Source organism: Onychostoma macrolepis, chromosome 18 (genome assembly GCF_012432095.1).
Source record: "Onychostoma macrolepis isolate SWU-2019 chromosome 18, ASM1243209v1, whole genome shotgun sequence".
Lineage (NCBI taxonomy): Eukaryota > Metazoa > Chordata > Actinopteri > Cypriniformes > Cyprinidae > Onychostoma > Onychostoma macrolepis.
Window position 1 is genome coordinate 14,914,054 of NC_081172.1, and position 22,238 is coordinate 14,936,291.

At 38.7% G+C, this 22,238-nt stretch overlaps 2 protein-coding genes across 2 annotated transcripts in view; one reads left to right on the forward strand and one right to left on the reverse strand.

Annotated features, from left to right (window-relative positions):
* The window catches only part of LOC131524506 (RNA polymerase II elongation factor ELL2), a 41,189-nt gene that overhangs the window by 17,864 nt on the left and 1,087 nt on the right, over window positions 1-22,238 (reverse strand). The window contains exon 2 of the mRNA XM_058751650.1: window positions 19,119-19,166. Within this exon, the coding sequence (XP_058607633.1) occupies window positions 19,119-19,166 (48 nt within the window). The remainder of the gene's footprint in view (window positions 1-19,118; window positions 19,167-22,238) is intronic.
* Window positions 21,625-22,238, forward strand: part of fkbp16 (FKBP prolyl isomerase 16) — a 47,398-nt gene continuing 46,784 nt past the window's right edge. The window contains exon 1 of the mRNA XM_058751651.1: window positions 21,625-21,840. The gene's annotated coding sequence lies outside the window, so the exon portion shown is untranslated. The remainder of the gene's footprint in view (window positions 21,841-22,238) is intronic.

A 22,238-nucleotide genomic window follows, 5' to 3' on the forward strand; every position in this document is an offset into this window, starting at 1 on the left:
TCCACTATAATAATTCCAGTCTAATAATAATAATAATAAAATAATAATTCCAATCCCTATAATATTTTTTTCCCACTGTAAAAGGTGTCTGATAAAACAGAAATATATTATTTTTCACACATCACAAAACATGTAGCTAAAAATACAAAAGGTAGCATTTTTTTGCCAGTGAAAATGTTGGCACAGAAAATATATATATTAACTCCAAAAGCTTCTTATTGTATTACAATAATATACGCACATAATTAAAGTGCTTAAAAAACTGACAACTTAATGTGAGACAGTTGTTCATATGTTCCTGTTTTGTAATATTTGTGATCCCTATGGGAGCATTTTGGAGGCATGAACAAGCAAGTGAGCCAAAGAAACCTTTCCCTTTTTCAACAGAATACGTGCAAACTTTTGCTCTGCAATAATGTGCAGAATGCCTTTAAAAACAGCAAAAGCAATGGACAATGAAACAATGAAATGCCAAAAAAAAAAAAAAAAAGACCATGATGAACAGCAAAACAGCACTTTGATGGGTTCTGACTGATTCGTGCCAGATCGACTGCAGCTCTGAGTTTGTGTTCTGAGGCAACGCAAGGGTCACGACTCAGTAACTGAGTCAGTTACGTAATTCTCGCAGTCATCTGAGGCCGATCAAAACAAATGCTGCCCTGAACAATATCGACTGTGTGACCTCACTACCTGTTCAAAGTCCTGTGAAAAGGAATCAATAAGATTGCTGGACAGCTCTGCATGCACGAAGCCAAAAAAGCAGTGCTTCAAGACTACCAAACACATGGTGAGGGAGCGCTGTGAGTCTGAGCTAAAGCCGTACGTACAATCAATCCTGTGGCACTCTCAACTCTTCTTCATGCGGTGGCTCCTATAAAATATAACTTTCTGATATTAAAAGACAAGCTATATTCTTCAGGGGAGGCCTAGAAACCTACTTTCACTAATACAGAAAGGCAATCCAAAATACAAACTCATTAAGCAACAGGTATTGCGGTGTCATTAAAATCAGCTTTTCCTTTCAAACAGCCTCCAGCTGAAAATGATGGATGTTTTAGTTGAGGCAGTGCCCTAGATTTGAGGAAAATGGATAGGTAGAGTCTGCATAATTTAAATGCTTTATTTTTGTTCAGGAGACAGCAGTCTGTCATTTGTGCTCAAGCGTGTCCAAAAGTGAGGTGGAAAATGACAATGACTATGGACACAAAAAGTCACTTTAACAAATCGTTTAAAACGGTTTTCAGGTGTGTGGTTTTCCATCAGTAAAATGACAGGGAATAACACGGCACCTTTAATTCCCTCTGTCAAATAGAGCCATGGGGTATTTTCAAATATGTTGAGTTATGCTGTGTGAGCATGTTTGGTTAAAGACTGGTTTAAAGAATGCATCTATGTCCTAGGGCACGAAAGCTCTCAAAAGCGTAGTGTAACCTTTGTCTACAGAAAATGAACAATTTTGCCAGCAGTGACTAAAGAAACAAACTAAACAACTGCTTGAATCTAAATGTTCCTCTACAGAAGGGGTTTTCAAACTTGGACAAGTTTGAAAAACAAAACAAAACAAAACAAAACAAAACAAAACAAAACAAAACAAAACAAAACAAAACAAAACAAAACACAAAACAAAACAAAACAAAACACAAAACAAAACAAAACAAAAAGCACAAGAAAACAAAAAGCACAAGAAAACAAAACAAACTATAAAAACAAAACAAAAAAATCTAAACAAAAACAAAACCGATAAAAATAAAATAAAATGGCTTTTGCACAAGGACCTAATTATACTAATTATAGTATGGGTCTTAATACATGAAAATATACAGTTGCCTTTATATTTAAGAAAGGGAGTCGCTCAAAAAGAGATCATTATATTTAGAGGTCCCTGGCATCAAAGTTTAACTGTGTTTATGAACATACGGGTTAATCATTTGAACTTTCTTGAAACTGCATATTTCATATTTCAATGTTTTAGAAAACACAAACACTGACCTCTTCATTTTTAGAAGCACACTGGACTCATTTCAGCTGTGTTTAATGAAGTGCATAAATACCCTAGCAAGCAATTTACCATCCTACAGATCTAAAAACAGCACGTACAGGCACGGCAGAAAAGGGTTTTGGCTGTCAAAAATGCCCGGTCACGCAGTACAACCATAAGCACTGTCGGCCACATGGAGCCAATAAAAAGCTCCCAGTCTCACAAACACACATTCAGCTTCACAACCCCCACAGAACGAACCCTGCCCCCATCATTATCTGTTAGTTTTCCGTGCGACAAAACAAGCACTCACGAGCAGTCACAACATACTATCAAACAGTAGCCCTCTACAACGATGGACACTCATGGGGGTTGAATAGGGGAAAACGCTGGTAATGACCCAGATATGTCCTCGGCTTCAAAAACCGAGGCAGTACGACATGATCAGACTAATGCAACTTTTCCTGCAACAAACCAAAAAAAAGCATCATGGTCAGCCAACAGCTATTCCCGGGACTACAGCTGCTGCTGGAAGCCACTGCCAAAAGTGCTAGTCTTCTTCGCCCAAATTCAACAAGTCATTTCAAGGAGGTCCCAGATGTAGGTCACGGCAATGCTGCAAAGGAATGAATAATCATTTGCGATTCAAATGGCCACACCGACCGAACAAAAGCCAGTCACCTCTGAGGCATCACCAGAGCCATGGATTTACAGTCTTTACCCCCCTTAAAGTCCCCTTTTCCCAAAGCATTACATCCCCCATCCCTTTCCCTCCAGGAGACAAGGGCTACCCACCCCATCCCCTGGTCCCCAACCCCTCCACGTGGTACATTCACTTGTCGACCCCTGGCTCAACCACCATGCACACTTCATATTCTGATTCTAATCAATGTCATGCAGGTCAGTCCATTCTGGGGGCTGCCCTCTTTTTCCATTCCCGGTTTCCTCCTCGATCTTCATAACCATATGTCATTTACCCCTTTGGTTCCCAGCTTCTGTCTCCAGGGAGAAGGCGGTTTTTCATGGCGGCAGGATCATACTTAGGCCACTTAGATCGGAGTAAGAGAGATTTAAGGGATATAAACAATAGTGGCGGGAATCAACAGGCAATTATTATTGCGATTTTAAACATTTTTCTGTATACTAAGTATTGTGACAACATATAATGTTAACAAACCTTTCAAGGTGTACAAATTGGGACACTAAATGATGCTACGGGTTTATTTTTGTTGCACAATAGCGTACAAAATAACGCAAGACAGTTCGACTTCAAAGTCTGATTTTTAAAAAATAGTTATTTTTGCCATTTTCACCTTTTATTACGATAGGACAGATTAGAACTGACAGGAAGCGAAGTGGAAGACGATGGGGGGGGGCAGGATCGGGAAAGGTCCTTGAGTCGGGATTCAAACTTGGGACACCCGTAGTGCAATGGCACTGTATGTTGGTGCGCTGCCCACAAGGCTATCATCACCAACCAAACTTAGATTAAAAAAATAAATAAATAAAAAAATAAAAATTCACTTGCGATGTTTGTGAAGTTGCAGTTTGACAAAGATTTCAAAGTTGAACTGGTTTTCCTGCATTACATGTAAAATTATGTGCATCATTTACCTGGAATCTCAAGCTGAAATTCAAACTATAAAATATTAAAACTTAATCGTCTCGGACTCTCGGTACAATATCGTCATGCAAAATATTGCGATACTACACCATAACGATTTTTCCCTCACCCCTATAAAGAAAAAGATACTCTGGAAAAATGGGACTTTCACATGAACTTGCTGGTGTTCACATCTCAATCCAAGATTTGAAAGAGTCAAATACAAAGGCTTTACGCAAAGTTCATTACCCAAGCTGCAAAGTTGACTGTTAATACATTTGCCTTTTGCTCCTTTCGGTGTTTATTCCTCCAGTGAAAGCCAACGCCCAACTTGGCAGGTGAGACTTTATCAGCTTTTAGATCAGTACATTAGGTAGTATAGCACTATGGTTAAAATGCAAATACAGGCTGCTTCGAGGGTTGCTACTGAAACGTTATCTCTCTCCCTGAGCTGTGTGCGTTTATGATGATCGCGATTCAAGCTCTTTGTGTCATTCACCTTGTTTTCTCACAGTGGGTCTCATTCACTAACTATACACACGCATTTGAACATAAAATCATTTAGGCAAATGTTATAGTGTAGAAATCAAAGATTCATTTATGAGTGTTTTTATAAATTAACTTAAATATTACATTTTAATATAACTGGTTTCTGTTCTAATATATTTTATAATGCAGTTTATTCCTGTGATGGCAAAGCTGAATATTCAGCAGTCATTACTCCAGTCATCAGTGTCACATGATCCTTCAGAAATCATTCTAATATACTGATTTTGTGCTCAAGAAACATGTCTTATTATTATTATCAATGCTGAAAACAGTGGTGTTTAATATTTTTGTGGAAACTGAGATACATTTTTTCAGGATTGTTTGAACAGAAAGATTAAAAGAACAGCACTTATTTGAAATAGAAAAAAAAAACATCACTTTTGATTAGTTTAATGTGTCTTTGCTGAATAAAAAAAAAAAAAAACATTTTGACCACACACTTTGAGTTTGGGTGGTGAACAACTAAAGTATACTGATGCCATCAAATACAAAATAATTGCACAATTATTAGTGAATGAGACCCAGTGTTCTTACAATCAGTAAGCAGTTCAGTAAAGTAACTATGCCAAGCAACAATACTGTTGTTCAAACATTTTCCATTGTCAATAACATTAACACATACGCAGGTGGGTTTCATCCATGTCATAACATCCAAATGGCATCAGATTGACAGGATTCCTAAATAAGCCACAAGGGCGCAGAAAGCCCATCCTCTGCAGTCCATCTTCTGCCACATCTGCCACACGGTGCCACGTGTGTTTGGAGATGTCAAATACTTTCAGTCTGCTGTAAGGTGTGAACTGGGCTGGAACAGAACGACTTAGCGGGGGCCGTGGCCAATGGGGACGAGACAAAGGCCGTGCTTTGTAGCAACCATGGAAAAAAACAACCCTGCTTCTTTCTAAGAACATTATAATGTTTTTATGAGGTGGCGAGATGCACTGCACCCCAGATTTAAAGTACTCAAAACATTCTACTCATGAGATTTTATGACTTTAAATGCTTGTGTTTTGTTCCTACGAAGTGCACATCTGTTTGGAAAGAAGAGAAGCTGGCGTGTTGTTTCAGGTGGTGTTTTCTTTTCCTTTTCTTAAACCGTGTTGGGTCAGTGTAAGAGACGAAACAGAACATCTCGTCCTCACACTTGGCATTAAGTTTTCAAGCCAAGGCCTGAAACTGACAACCACCTAGTAAACAATAACCTCTGCCAGCTGACTTATTGTTTAACCACCTCTACGTGTCAGAAAAGACGGAAAGTTTCTAGCAGTTCAAAATTGTGCAGCTTTTATCTTTGCTACGGCAATTATAGTTCTAGCTATGACTCTTTGACTTTGACCAGTCATGTAATGAGCACCTTCCATTTCAGAGCTTAGTTTTCTTTGGCCTGGTTAAATTAGTTCCGCTGGTTCCATCAACTCTACAGTCAGCCTTCATCGCGATCATCGCCATTGTTCTCTTCACGCAGCGCACTCGTCTACGGCTCCTGTGAGGCGCTCGTCTTTTGTTCCCGCCACATGCGATGGCACGGAGTTCGGCCTATATTATTCATAAGCAGCAGGAACGTGTGGCCTGTTGGAAGGGGATGGGGGAAGGGTGGGGTTTGGGGCATCCCTGCCTAGGACCGACAAACGGAACTACATGACCCCCTGATCCGAAACGGACAGAGCCACTCATCCGAAAAAAAACAAAAAGAGGCATGGGGGAGAGGGACGGAAAAAAAAACAGAGTGAGAGAGAGTGACAGGAGAGGAGAGAGATAGAGCTTGAGATTACAGTGCTAATGGTAACTACATAAAGGGCAAGATGGAAGAATTATGGGAACTGTGAATTATGAACTGGGCAAATGTTCCTTTCAAATCCACAGTCACAATATCTAGCTGTGTGTTAAGTAAAGTGTACACTATGAGAATGAAGCTCAAGTAACTGTTGGTACAGTCTGAAGCAGTTTGTCTTCTTTTTCTTATCTTTAAGATACATTAAAGGAAGTATTAAACAAATCCAAAAATGACTGGACTGCATTAGTAACCAAATCAAATCAATCCTGATTTTAAATACTCTTGATTTTTATAAAATATCTTTTTAATCAAATGGAAACCCAGTGAATTGTGAATCAAATTAATTTACTTTCAACGCAAAGATATGCACAAAACACTTAAACAGAAGAGTAAGAGCCAAAATACACTACCGTTCAATGTTTAGGGTCAGTCTTATGCTCACCAAGGCAGCATTTATTTTTATTTATTTATTTATTTATTTCTGTGACAGAAAAGTTGGATTTTTAGCAGCCATTACTCCAGTCTCCAGTGTCACACGATCGTTCAGAAATCATTTTAATGTAATAATTTGGTGCTTAAGAAACATTACAGATTACGAATAAACAAGTTCAAAAGAACAGCATTTATTTGAAATAGAAATCTTTTGTAACATCATAAATTCCCCCTGTCCGTGTCCTGGTCCTTGTTGTGTTGGGGCGGAGCGGGAGGATAGTGTCTCAAAGGGTGCGATGCATGCTACAGCTAATCTACAGGTACGCACTTTTTGTGGCGAGTTACCGTCTGATTACACTCAACCAACTAATCCTTGTTCTGGTTTGATGGGCGCTGCTGTGGATGTCGGGCCTGCCCCAAGACGTCGCTGCTGGTGTGGGGTTCATGGAAGTCGAGCGGCGTTTTGATAACCGGTTTGGTGGCTCACGGCGTGTGCTTCGGGGGCTGTCCAGGACGGAGTTGAGCTCGGGTGCTGGCGTGGAGATCTTTGGCTCGGCAGGGTTGTCGGTGGGCTCGCTCGTGTCGGCCGGTTGGAGGAGTGGAGGAGATGCCGATCCACGGAGTACTTCTGATTTTATAGACTTGAACTTAACGTTAGATAATATACGCGGAGTAGGGACAAAGATGAATGATGTAAATAAGAGAGTGATTAATCCAGCGATCTTAAAAAATAGAAAATGGAAAATATTCCAAACCCTTAATCAATCTAGAATAGTTTGGGATCCTAAAGCTAAAATGAAGGGTCTGTTAGGTGGTCATCTAAACATAAGAAGTATTAAATCGAAAAGTGATCAAGTTCATCATCTCTTACTAAACTCAAATTTAGATTTCCTTTGTTTATCAGAGACTTGGCTTCACGAAAATGTTTCTCCTGCAGTAATTCAGGTGCCTGGTTTTAATGTTTTTAGAAAGGAGAGAGAAGGTTTCAAGGGTGGTGGAGTAATGATATATATAAAGGATACTATTCAGTGTAATGAAATCCAGTGGGTGAATTGCCAGGAATTGGAATGCATTGGTTGTCTTTATCTCCACAAATGTCGTTTACTCTCATTGTAATTTATCGTCCCCCTTCTTCTAATTGCAGTTTCTATGAAAATTTACTGAAAGAATGTAATTTTAACAAGGAGGTAATTATCATGGGTGATTTCAACATTAATTGGGAATATAAATCTAAATCTTAAGCAGATAACTGATAGTTTTGATCTTAATTAATTAGTGGACCTACTCGAATAACTAATTCTACTAAAAGTCAAATTGATCTAATATTTATTAACAGACCTGAGCGAATTTTGAAATCCTGTAATATGTTAACTGGTCTGTCTGACCATAATATGATTCTGGTAACTAGGAAACTAACTAAGAATGTAGACATTCTGAATTTGATGAAAGAAAGGGATCATTCTTTGAAAACCTACTTAAAACTAAATTGAGCAGTGATAGATATCGATTTACTAAGTTAAGGAACTCTGTGGTAAAGAAATTACGAAAAGCTAAAGCAGATTTTTTTCCTCACTATGATAGAAAAAGCAAGAGGCAATCCTAGAATCATTTGGAATCAGTTAAGAAAATTAACAGGACAACAAAATGAGGATAAGAAAATTCTAGAACTTAAAGTAAAGGGGAAATCAATAAACAATCCAGCTGAGGTGGTAGAGATTTTTAATCATCATTTTGTTGATTCCGTAGAAACTATTACTCGTTGTTTTCCGCCTGCATATACTAATGTCTGTCCAGTTACAACAGTGCCTGTTTTTAGAATAAGGCCTGTTAGTGATTCTGATGTTATGAGAACAATTAGATCTCTTAAATCATCTAGATAAAAAAAGATAAATAAATATGGCATGGATGTTGTTATGCTCAAAGAGTCTATAATTTGACCTTAATTAAACCTATTACTAAAGTTATTCATCTTTCAGTTTCCCAGGGAAAATTCCCAAGTGTTTGGAAATCGGCGATTGTTGTTCCAATATTCAAAAGTGGAGATACCCTTTCTATTGATAATTATAGGCCAATTAGTATTTTACCCACTGTTTCTAAGGTTATGGAGAAACTAGTTGCAGAACAGATTAGCAGTTACTTGAGTAGTAGTTCATTTTCACTGCATCCAATGCAGTTTGGTTTTAGAGCAAAATACTCAACGGAAACCGCAAATTGTTTTTTATAGAAAATATTAAAACTTTCTTAGATAAAGGTGGTGTAGTTGGAGCAGTGTTCCTTGATTTAAAGAAAGCCTTTGACACCGTTAATCATAGAATCCTTATGTCTAAGTTATCTTGTTTTAAATTCTCATCACATACACTTAACTGGACAGAGTCATATCTATCAGATAGATTTCAGTGTGTTAGAGTACAAAAACACCTATCCAATGATTTAGGTACATCAACTGGTATTCCGCAAGGATCTATCTTGGGCCCAATGCTTTTTGCTATGTATATAAATAATTTTCATCTTTCATGTCCTGGCATTAATATACAATGTGTCAATGTATACAATGTATACATTAATGTGTCGGCATGGCTAAAAGAGAATTGCTTGCAACTAAATGTGTCCAAAACAGTATGTATGTTTTTCTCTAAGTCTAACAGTATTATTAAAGAGCCGGATGTTTATGTGTCAGGAGTGAAGCTGCAGGTAGTGCCTCAATATAAATATCTGGGAATACTGATTGATTCTAAACTTACATTTAAAGCTCAAGTTAAAAAGGTTTGTAAGCAGGTTACGTTTAATCTCTATAATTTTAAGTTTATTAGAGATTACATGTCATTAGAGGCAGCTAAGATGCATATGTATTCTATTCTTTCTCACATGACTTACTGTTTAACCACCTGGTCTCAGGCGAGTTCAGTGACTCTAAAACCATTAGAGTCCTTATATAAATGTACACTTAAAGTCTTCGATAAGAAATCGGTACATTATCATCATTGTCCAATACTGGAAAAATATAATTTGTTAAGTTGGGAAAACATGATTAAGTATGCAAATGTATGCTTGATGTATAAAATTATTTATGGTTTATCTTCTCCTCCTCTTGGTCAGTTAGTTCGTATTAGAACAACTGATTATCGCTCTACAAGAGGCGCATTAAGAGGAGACTGTATCATACAGCTTAGACGAAGTAAATTTAGTCAGTCTGCTTTTTCTGTCAAAGCTGCACAAGAATGGAATACTATTCCGACAACTATAAAAGATCTAGACACATATGCTTTATCTAGGGTTCAATTAAATAATTGGTTAATCAGTACTCAGATTTGTCAACACTAGAATCTTATATCTGCTAGCCATCCTATTATTGTTTGTATTTTGTTTGCATTGTTTTTAATTGATCCTATATTGTTTTCAGTAGACTACTGTACAATTGTATTGTGTAATTATTACATTTTCTAGTATGTAGTTTTAATTAAATTTTCTTTAGGGTGACTTGTAACATCTTGTCCAGGGACTACGGATGAAAAATAGCCTTTGGCTAATTCTGGTACATTTACAGGAATGTTTTATTAATGTACAATGTCCCTGTCAAACTAAATAAAATTTAAAAAATAAATAAAAAAAATCCCCTCTCAAATCAGGCTGTTCTGAGAGCCCTGTCAGAATGATGTAGTTCTGCACAGGCCCCTCCCACAATAGTTGATTGACAAGACTGTGTTACCTTAGACCCGCCCTGAGTGAGCTGTAAACAGTCCAACCGCCATTGTGTTGACGCCGGTGCAGGGGAAGACAAGATGTCTCAGATTAAGCGATTAAGGTGTTTTGTTGTTTTGTTGTTGGATATAATAATGAAAATAGCAGTCATCATTTACTCCTGACATCTGAGCTGCTGAAGACGCAGAGGATTAACGTTACTGTCATTTTGAAGGGAATGCACTGATCCTCAATCTGCCTAAATGCGTCTATGTTCGCCCGAATCATTCGTGATCCACCCTCACCTACAGAAGAAGTGAGTATAAGGGTTTTTTATGAATCTTTGCAAATCGCCTTTTCTAATAATGTGCTAGCTAGCCAGTTTTGCGGCTAAAGTAAACAGTACTGCTCATCATCCCACGGAAGAGAGGGGCGGGGTCAGCAGAGCTCATTAGCATTTAAAGCAACATGGACTAAAAATGGCTTGCTGAAAACAGAGCTGATTTTGACAGGGTAAAAAAAGGTGTTTTTTACACTACCATTGAGAAATTTTAACCAAAGTATTTTATAGACTTTTAATTAAGACCTTAAAGAATTATATCAACTTGTGCCAAATGGGCATCCGATGACCCCTTTAAAGAAATTTAAAGAATGTAAACAAATTATTGAATAATGTTGTTATTTTTGTTTTCTTTGCTCTCAAAAATTATTCTTGTAGTGTCATAACATTATGGTTGAACCACTGATGTCACATGGACTATTATAACAATGTCCTTGTGCCCAATGCCCAATGTGTCAGTTGTATTGCTGTCTATGCAGGGTCAGAAAGCTTTTGGATTTCATCAAAAATATCTTAAATTGTGTTCCCGAAGATGAACAAAGGTCTTACGAGTTTGGAGTGGCATGAGCGTGAGCAATTAATGACAGAATTTTCATTTTTGCATGCACTATCCCTTTAATGCACCTTTGCTGAATAAAAGTCTAAAATTCTTATGAATCAGACGGTGCTTGGGACAAAAAGGGTAACTTTTGGATTTCTTGCCCTCTTTTCACACTCACAATTTCATTGGCTGTTCCTCCCCGCCGCTCTCTCACTAGTCAGGACAGTATGCACACCTAACATGTGGTCGGCCAGATTTCAAATCAATAAACTTAAGCATGTCACAAGTGTGAAAATGTGCTACGAGTTAGAAAACCAGGCTTTTTGTTGCAGACTAGTCCCATATTTAAAACATGAAAGGTCGACGAGTCTTTTAGTGCGAGCTTGACTCCAGAGATGAAATAATAATAGTGCTAACAAGTGGCATTTAAGAGGAAACACAGAATGCATGCTGCCTTATGGGAACCCTATCATAATTCTCAAAAACCCTGGGCTTCTCAATCACACCATTTGTGATATGATCGACGAGTGTGCGATGAGTCATGGATTGTAAATGCAGTGCATGAGCTTGCCTCTGTCTTTCGCATTAAATCACTCTATCGTGGTACCGGGCTGAAGTCCGTTACATTTAAATGGGGGGGAATCAGAGGGGGTGGATGTGGATGTCTGTTGATGCATGGGGGTTGGTTTAAGGATAAAGGGGGTTGGCGATGAGAAGTTGTGGAGCTGAAAAAGGGGTGGTGGAGGGGGTTGTGGTGGCTGCTTCATCCCCTGAGGAACTGCCTCGGATGCCAAGCAAAATCTGTCTCTCTCTCCTCTCTAGCACCTGAGGGCTAATCTGTCAAGCTCAGTAAGCACTGGGCGACCTGACTCCATAACCATCCCTGTGTGTGTTTGTGTGTGTGTGTGTGTCGGTAATGGGGGAGGAGAGCACCCCGCATGCTGCTTTCATATGCACCCCATTCACACAGCAGCCAGAAGCCATCCTCCACTCGCCTATCAGTTACTATAGTGACGAGTCTGCGCAAATTAAGTAGAGGCAGGTCTATGGGGGCGTCCACAGCCTCACTGGCCTCTGAGATTACAATAGTGGAACAGTTCTCTACGTTTTGATTGGTTGATGCCGCACATTTCAAAAATTCATACATAACGCCAGCTTTGAAAGGCTAAAGGCAGTCTTCTCGCTCAGCATGTGTAGTATTTGTATTTTTATACACTTGCTAGAGAATTGGTGTGAAAATGCAGGGAGATCAGATAAACCTTCAAGGAGCATTTAGCAATTAAGTATATTATCAAGCCTGGACAGAAATTTCAAATTTAAAGCACACATACACACACACACACACACACACACACACTTACAAGTCATTTCTTCAAATAATGTTCACAAAAGCAGGTTCTTGAAGCCTTTTCCTGCCTCAGTGTAAAAAAAGACAACTGCGAGATACAGTTTAAAATATTATTGTAACATTTACAATAAGTTAATGTTAACTAACATTAACATAAAATATTAACATTATTTAAAATGCTGTTTATCGTTAGCTGATGTTACCTCAGGTCCATTAAATAAATCAAATGAACAGATATAACTTTTGATTTTAATAATATATCAGTAAATTAAGATATTAAATGCCTTTTCATTGTTAGTTCATGTTAACTTATGTGTTTAACTGTGTTGACAAATAAAACTTTACTGTATAGCATTACCCATATGATTTATTTATGCAATTGAGAGTTTTAATGTTATATCTGTGAAATAGGATGTCACAATTGTGAAATATAAAATAATTTCACAATTATGAGAAAAAAGCTGCCATTGTGAAACAAGGAGTCACAATTATAAGATTAAAGGTGCAATTACAAGAAAAAAAGTTGCAATTCTGAAACAAGATGCAATTGTGTGATACTGAGTTATTAAAATCAGATACGGAGTTGCAGTTATGAGAAAAAAAGAGGCCCGCAATTGAGGTGAATAGTCATAATGGTAAGAAAAAAAGTTGCAATTATAAAAAAAAAAAATTCCTTCCTTAGGTTCTTCTTTTTTAAGCTTGTCATACAAAGGTCTTCATTCAAAGCTTCAGAATAAAAACTGGTCAAAACAACTTATTCCTGAAATACAGAATGTTTTCAAGCCAATGTTCATTTACAAGACCGTTGCTCACTTCCCTGAGCAGTCACACTCTAGTCTGCCGGATGGCCATGACAGACAAGCTGAAAACAAACCTGAAAGAGGTTTCCGTTTCTAAATACATCCACGTGACGGCTAGACGTGGCCATGAATGCTCTTCAAATAAGATTTAAATAACCCATGTGACGAAAAACTACTATAAACTATTAGAAGCAGTGCATCCTGCTGGGCCGAGCCAAAGCCCCCTGCTGCAGGCACAGAATCAATGAATCTACTCATGTGACTGAAAAATGCCACAACCCATCCCCGTCAACGACAACAGGACGCAGAGAAGCTTAAAGAAAAAAGAACATGTAAAATTAAAGGAGACAATAATACGAGGTTTTAAGCATCAAATAAGGAGTGTGTTATGGATTCAAAGAAAGATGCTAAACAGACAAAGTTTTAGAGGTGCGGCCTGTTAAAAGGCAATACACACAGAGCCATAGAGCTTTCAGAAGTCGGTCCAGGCACGTCAGAACTGTGAGCGTGCCCTGTGTGTGTTTGTGCATGAAAGGCCTGAAGTGTCTGTGATCTTCCCTTGCGATTCTTGGCTCCACTCAGCCATTTAAAAGCTATGAGATGTACAGTACAACATTTTTGGAAGAGTTTCATATACACACCACACGTTTTCCACATTAATCACATTTTATCTTCACAGGAAGATACTTTTGAAACCAAAAATGATTAACTTGGAGATCTTGGTATGCACAAAAATAAACCAACATTGAGCACTCACTGGGAAGAATGCTAAAATCAGGGCCTAAATTTGCATGAAACTACTGTTTTTGCATTATGAAACCATTTTTGTCCCTATGACAAATGAATTATTTCCCAGTTTCATTTAAATATTTCCATTTTTCTGACATGTAACGCAGGTCGTTGTGTGTCAGTCTCTAGATAAACCTGAACATGTCCCAAAAGCATCAAGATTTATAACATTTATGATCTGTTCCTCATATTTTTGTTTGTACAGCATAAAGGGATTCATCTTCAAAGCACAAATGAAGACATAACCTAACAAAAGCATAACTATACTTGTTTGATATAGCATGATGTAAAAACAACCCTTATTGGTTCTCTCTTTTTGAGCAATATAAAGAGATCATGCCATCATATAAAGTGATTGTGTTTCTTCAAAAAACATTCAGATTCATTCGAATTATGTGCTTGAACTTTTTGAAAAGTCAAAGTTTTGTTGGAAAGGACTTTTAATCGGGACACAGAAATCTCTCAGGTTAAAAATATCTTCATTTGTGTTTTAAAGATGAATCAAAGTCTTACGGATTTGGAACGCCGAGTTTTGTAAGAAAAAAAAACACTGACAAGATATCAGGTTGCAACATAGGCTCATTGGAAATATGTGCCTCTGCATACATTTTTGCGGAAAAAAAACGTACCTATACATACGAATCGCTCCAGTTTTCAGTTGAAATGAGCAGAGGCAGTAAAACTCTGTCAACTTTTATTCCATTTCACACAAAGTATGATTTGCAGGTCCACTGTTTCAATTAATAAAGCCTAATTTTCGCATAATTACCTGAGGAATATTATGTTATGAATTCAAAACAATTTTAACATGCTGCGAGATTTGAAAATTTATACTTTTGGACGTGTCGTCACATATCCAGCTTCATGTGCTTGGTAGCTCACGCGATACGGCATTGCACTTGAATGGTGAAGAGCTCCGGTACGAACCTCGTGAAACTACGGTTCAACAAAACTGCTCGAATCCGCATTAAGGAAGTTAAAATTACACGCCTGCATCAACAAATGTGTTTTTATGTCACAACATTATCGGGTAGGTTTTGGTGTAGGGGATATTTCCAACACAATAGAGCATTAACTTTTAGAGACACTATGAACCACCGCAATACGTACCTGAAGCAACGTAACACAAACACAGCAATACGTTCCTATATCAACGTAACAAACACATGCCAGGGTCACGTATTGAACCCGTGTTTCAGCGCCACTCACTGGACATTTCAAGGTAAGGTACATAATTACGGTGTTGCAGAAATGTATTTAGAGACACGCATTTCGAATGAGCCTGGGTTTCAAGATATATATTGCAGAAAGTAACCAGCCAACCGGCGACCAACTCCTTTTATGCACTCGCCAAAGCAACTTTTTACATTTGGCACTGAGTAAGTTTTGGACCCTGGCTAAGAGAAAAAAGAAAAAAGACATTAAAAAAAGAAGATCCTCCCTGCATTTGCAAGGACCTTGTAAAAGATGACCTGGCAAGAGCATGCAGAAAACAGCAAACAGCTCTGCCAGTCAAAACACTGGGCCCCAGACAAGACAGGCACTCGGGTCCCTGTGCACGTTGGCGAGCACGTCACATCTGGATGAAAGAATCGGCGTGTGCCCTTTCATTCACATGTGGGACAGCTCCCCCCACACCGCCTCTGCTGCAAGAGACTCTCGGCGTTCTACGCTCATTCCTCTTATTGTCATTCTAATTAGCTTTCATGAAGGAAAAAAAGCCAAGCTCGCACACACACACGGAGGCCCTGCCTTGGACAAGCACAGAAACTAAAAGACACACAAACAGAAATGACCACACATACAAAATTCACAGGTCCCAAGCCAAATTTTAGTATAGGGGTGCTCCATCGTCCCTGGATCTAGTGAGTAAGCTACACCATTGAAGACCCTGTGAATACATACTAATGTGCTCTAATACACACTCTCTGAGACACCATCACACTCTCCCGTGCACACACTCATCGGAGGTGCGAGATGGAGAACTGGTGAATCCCAGTGAGAGAAAAGAGAGGATCAGGTTGAGACAATCACAGCGATGACGAGAGGGACAGACGGGTGGGGGAAGCTAAACCTTCACACACACTTACCATGAGAACATCTCAGAGAGAAACGTTTTACCCCCCACCTCCCAACACAAACCAATGCCACAGAACACACACACACGTACACACTCAGAAAGCCTTTAAGGGAGGCATAAATACATGCTGCTGTTGGACCGTCTGCTCATAGTCATAAACGGGTGGGGTTTTTTTTAGTTAACACAATGAGACAATGATGTGACACTTTTTGTGTCATCTATTATGTTATTCAAAAATACATTAAAATTTCAATGCATTTTAAAAACTATGATGATTTCTGAATCTAAATGAATTTTGATACAACTGATAAAACAGGAATATCACAAACATCAACTATGGGACTCATTGATGTGCTCACATGACAATTTTATATATCTTGTTTTGACATGGTTAGTTCAGGCTTTTAAATGCATCAAATTAATATGGTGTCACCCTGGATATGGTCTATGTAATATGCAAGAAATATGACATTTTATTTGATGGTTACAGCACTTGATATTTTTAGATTAACGACAATATAATTTTATACATGCATTGTTATCAATAGAGAAACTGATACATAGCCGTAAGTGAGGGAGCATATTAAATAGAGAACATATTATTTTGCAGAACCATGAAGAAGTTTCGTTTTGACTAACATGTTACTAACATGAATACAAAAACCACATTTAAGACCTTGGCAAATGTGTTTTTAACTGGATTTTCGAAAGCTTTCTCTTTTTCATCACAGACATCCATCATTCTCAGACATACTAATTTGTCACTGACCCATAAAAGAATTATGAAAATTGTGCAATGCAACATGCAGTGCACTATTCTGCATAATAATATGCTCTCATAATTTAATATGCTCTCTCACTTATGCCCATGTTTTGGTTTCTCGATTAATATAAGATCATAAAAATGTATGTATAATACAAGCACAGGAAAAAAATCTGATATAGCCTGTCAAACTGCAGGACACTGCCATTATTCCTTCATATATTTTACTCTGTGAGAACCGTTTCAGTTTATTGAGACAGACATCTATATTTGTAGCCTCTGGATAACTAATTTTGTGCAGCAAAAATCCAATTACCAAAAGAAAATGAGCTGCATGATGTGAAATCCCAGTCTTTGAGAATCCGAACTGAACCCGAACATCCCAAGTGACGCCATCAAAGGCATTCAGATTCCATAAATCCTCCAGGATTGGGGATCACTTCCTTCAATATGAAAGGAATTTTACTACTCTAAACATCTTTTCTTGTGTTATTTCTCTTCAGTTGCATCATCCTCCTCCACAGACGGAGAGAACTGAGCAAATTAAAGCTCCCCATCTGTAAAAACCCAATGATGGCTAAATTATTTGTTAACTGCCACATGAGCGCACATTATCAAGGCACTGCCAGTTGGATAGTCCACCAAAAATGGAAAAGTCTGTCATCATTTTACTCACCCTCGTGTCGCTCCAAATCTGTACACATTTCTTTCTTCTGTGGAGCACAAAAGATATTTTGAAGAATACTGGTAACCAAACAATTTCATAGAAGTCAACGAGACCCAAAACCGTTTGGTTACCAACATTTTTCAAAATAACTCAATTCTTTTAAATTCCACAGCATAAAGAAAGTGATACAGAGGTTGAAGCGACATGAGAAGTAAATGATGACAATTTTCATTCAATTTTTGAGTGTACTATTCCACTAAGTTAGTAGAAAATGGCAGCTGACAATCCTCAGCAGGGCACTTCCTGACTTTTCCACGTTGCAGCTCAAAGATCTGGAGACAAGCCAGGACAAGGTTTATGGGAATTCCCTGGTATGGGGGAGCCCTCCTGCAGGTGGAAGAAAATTACCTGGCTAAGTAGGATCAGAAATGGGAACGTGTATCTCCCGAGTGCTGTTCAAAGATATCCATTCATTGTAAAACTATGATACTCCATATTATATCAATCCTGACTGAAGTGAAAGCATCCCGAGGTTACGGCTAATAGAATGACTGATAACGTGGTTTCGGTAGCGTGGACTTAACATCACTCCCTACCCCCAGCTGTAATAGCTTAATTTGTCACCCTGACACACATACAAACACACATGTGCGCGCACACACACAGACACACTCGGCTCAAACACCTCATTAATGCCCAGCAGCCCATTATCTGAGGAGGAGGGGATGAACGCTTAAATTCAGTGCAGACAATTTGAATATGTAATAGGCTAAAGATATAATCACTAAATCTAATTCGACAATTAGAATGGATTCTAGTTTTACACACTTGACACAACTACGCTACTCCAATTTGAAAAGGGAAAGAAACTTCATTAGATCAGATATTGCTTGACTACATGTGACAGCATTTTGCATACTATAATTGTGGAATTTGTGGGGGTCGAACGGTGCTTTAGGAGACACGGTGGCCATGGTTATCCCCCTCCTTGTCGCAGGTCTTTCATGTCTACACTGAGACAACAGGCATAGACACACAAGAGGCTCCCTTGGGTTAACCAACACCCCCACCTCTTCCCAGAGCTCTTGACAAAGCCTTTCCAGTCGCCAGTCTGACCCAGTAACCTGGCGAGCAGCTCGGGGGTGTTGAGTAGCCTCTCCCGGGCTTCCGACCGCAAGTACAGTCTTCCGTTTGTGTCCGGAGCGAGTCCCTTTCCTGTCCCGCTTCTGGATATGTTTTAGACGGGGCTGATTGTGGCACGCAGGCGCTGATGGGGAGGTGTGCTACGGCTGAATGTGCTAATCCGGTTAGACACAGGCATCTTTCTTTACAGCCGTTTCACTGGAATGCACCCCCTACCAAAAATCCACCTAGGTCGTACAGTGTGACCGCATGCCACTGCCAATTTTACTAGCTGTAAATAACAATACTGTCATAAAAACCAAACCGCTGGCCTTACGAAACCCAGGAATCGCATCCAAACGATGACACTTCCTTAATTTATGACTCATAATTGTGCTTATGAACATGCGTGCTGCTATAATTATATAAATGCTCCCAATCTAGTCGGGCAGGCCCTAAGGGTGGCGTCACTGCAAGCTAGAGTTCCTTCTCCAATTCAGGCAATGGTTTAGGAGCTCATGAAATATTGAGGGAGTATGCAGGCAGCTGAGGGGTGCCGTGAGTTTTTTGCTGCACGACTCGACAATCAGGTCTAATTAAAGGATTGCAATTTTTAGGCGTCAGGAGGGGTGAGGAAAAATACATTCATCTTACCCCCTGGTTCCCCTTGAAGCAAATTGCCGGCTGATTTGGTAAGGACCCCTGGGGACAGAAGAAAAAAGGTAGAAGAGGTTGGTTAGCATCTACTATTATTATATAAAGGATTAGAAACCAAAGACAAAATCTTGGAAATGAATTATCTCGAGCTGAATTTCTAGGCTGGAATCCTCATAATGCATTTAGGTCCTTTTTGACCCGAAACAAATACATATATATATTTTTTTTATTATTTTGTACGAGAATCAAACTTGCAAAATGCACCACAACTATCAATTCATATAATAATATAATTTCCAAAAATGTATATTTTTTAATGAATAAAAAGGCAGCAATGCAGTAATTACATGGTAATAATATAGTAACATTCAATAATTACATTTTTGAGCATTCACTGATTAATGGGACGTTACTGATCAGATACAATATTCTTTACGTTATGACTGTTTTATAAGCTTATGTTCCACCAAGTTCATGCAAATGAAAGACATATGCGGATTTTGAATGCGTTATAAGTGTTAACAAAAACAATACAAATGTTTTGTACCAGCCTTACAGTGAAGTAAGGCAAAACTGAAAATTCTCATTAACTCTTTTCGTTGGTTCAAACCTGTATGACTTTCTTCTATGAAACAAAAAATTACACATTTTGAAGAAATGTTTTTGTCCATACAATAAAAGTCAATGGGGCCCAAATCAACACAATTGGACCCAATTAACTTTCATTGTACGGCCAAAAAACATTTTTCCAATGTGCTTGCTCCACAGAAGTAAGTAAGTCATACAGGTTTGGAACGACATGAGGGTTTTCCTTTTCTTAATTGTTTACCCACAATGCCAGCATTTCCACAACCCCTGTTTAGGTACTAACTTCAGTGAAATATCATGCCTACCTATTAGCCTCCCTTCACAGTAATTACAGTCTCCTCTTACTTGGTTGCCCCCGTTGACAGAGGCACAGTTCTCTCCTGTATTAATTCATGCAGACTGCGAGTGAGGGGGGTTGTTTCTGAGAGAATGAAAGGCTGGCTGTCACTGGCCTCTCGGCAGTGTCATGGTTCTGCTTGTGCGAGCCTAAAGATCAAGGCCGGGCTTTGCTAATCTGCACTGGAATGCGTCCGATTAATAAATCTCAACTTGAAAGACCTTACATGAGTCAATCAAATGTTATTGTGTGAGGCGTGGATGAGTGTGAGGATGCTGAGTGTGTGAGGACTTGTAGAAGAAGTGGGGGTGGGACAGGGCAAACATCATGGGAAAAGCTTTTAGCCACCAAATGTTGAATTGAGTTCTCAGCACTAATTAGGACTAAAGGTAAGTTACAAAAAGCATTTCATCTTTTTTTCTGAAGGTACATCAAATAAAATCAAGCAGGCCTGGACATTATCTACCCTGTGGTGTTTGTCCACCACATAAAGTGTGTACAAATAGGCCTTTTATATAACCATCTCATGCTCAGCTTTTAACACTCAGCTCGGCCAACGTTCAGGAGCATTAACGACATATATACAAGACAGACTCATTCGCATCACTAACGTAAATTGCTGAGAAACAAGGAAGGAAAAAAACTGAAGCTTCCCCCAGCATAGCTCGAAACCATTAAGCAAGGTCAAAAGATAGCACTTATTATCTTCAAGGTACAGCTGGAGCTTTAGTCAACAAGCATGTTTATCTATTATGGATGTTACAGGGAGAGGCCGTCATGTCACTCTACACATACAGTGCAGCTCAAGTTGCTTATTAAAAAATACAGGCTTATTGGTTCTGCGTTTGCTGTCATGTGGTCGGATTAGTGGCTAAACATTACTGAAGGGGGTGGTGGTGCTGCTGTAGCTAACTTGAACTTTGTTTTTTTGTTTTTTTTATTCTGGTGCAGTGAAAGCTTCTAAGAACATAATGAGCACAGTTCAGAGGAGGACACTGAAGTATCTAATGACCTGACTTGACCGTGTCTTTGGTATTAATATGATCAATTATCTTTGTTATTGTTGTTTTCTTTCTTCTGACCTCATTTGCAATTAATAAACATACTAATACGCAAAACAAAACCCAGGTCAGACTGACCACAAAGCCATCGAACCAAACTGTCAATGCTGATAACGGATTACTTCTTACCTATAAAATTAAACAAACTTCAATTTATATTTTATGCAGTAATGTGTATAACTAAGCTTGGAACTGAATATTATGAAGTATAACGCAAATGAAAAACAGAGGAATTCATAGCAGAAGGCATTTTTATGTCACTGCATTTTGAATTTTAAGGCATTTTTAAGGCAAATCCTCCAAATTTCTGACTCTGGCAGACTGTCAGCTGGATTATTGTGACTGAAAGTTATTAAAAACGTTCTGGGATATCAAATGGGGCAGTTATAAAAACTGAACAAAAGACTGACCAACACATTTACTTCTACTTTTCACTCTTTCTACTAGGTCACATATGATTGACAATAGAACATTCATTATCGAGCTCCTGTTGCAAGCGCGAGGAAGTCTTCTCGTGTTCTGATTGGATCAAACGACATTCTACACCGCCTGACTGACCAATGAGCGATGACATCGGGACGGCGTCCAAGCGTTTAAAGGACTAACAACAATAGGATAGAGCACGCCAACAAAAATACACCTTTATCGTCCTGCCATCTACAAGCGCTTGGGCTGAGATGAAGCTAACTGGCCAAGTGCCCCGTCCAGCTGGCGTACATGTTTTACCGCTGAGGTATTGATATTACTGGAATCTGTTCTGTCGAGCCGACGGTGACAATGAGAAGTGTATTGATTACTCAACTGCGTTTAACTGGCAAAAAATACGGCTTACAAGGAATTACCTTTACGTGAGGCAAACATGACATTTAAAGGGATAGTTCACTCAAAATAAATTCTGTCATCTCATCCGCATGTTGTTTAAAACCCTCCTGACTTTCTTTCTTCCATAAAACACAAAAGGAAATGTTACTGACTGACAGCCTCAAGTCCCCATTCACTTACATTGCATGTTTTGTTTTGTTTTTTTCATACAACGAAAGTGAATGGGGACTGAGGCTGTCATTCTATAGAACATCTTCCTTTTGTGTTCTGCGGAAGAACCAGTCATAGAGGTTTGTAACAACATAAATA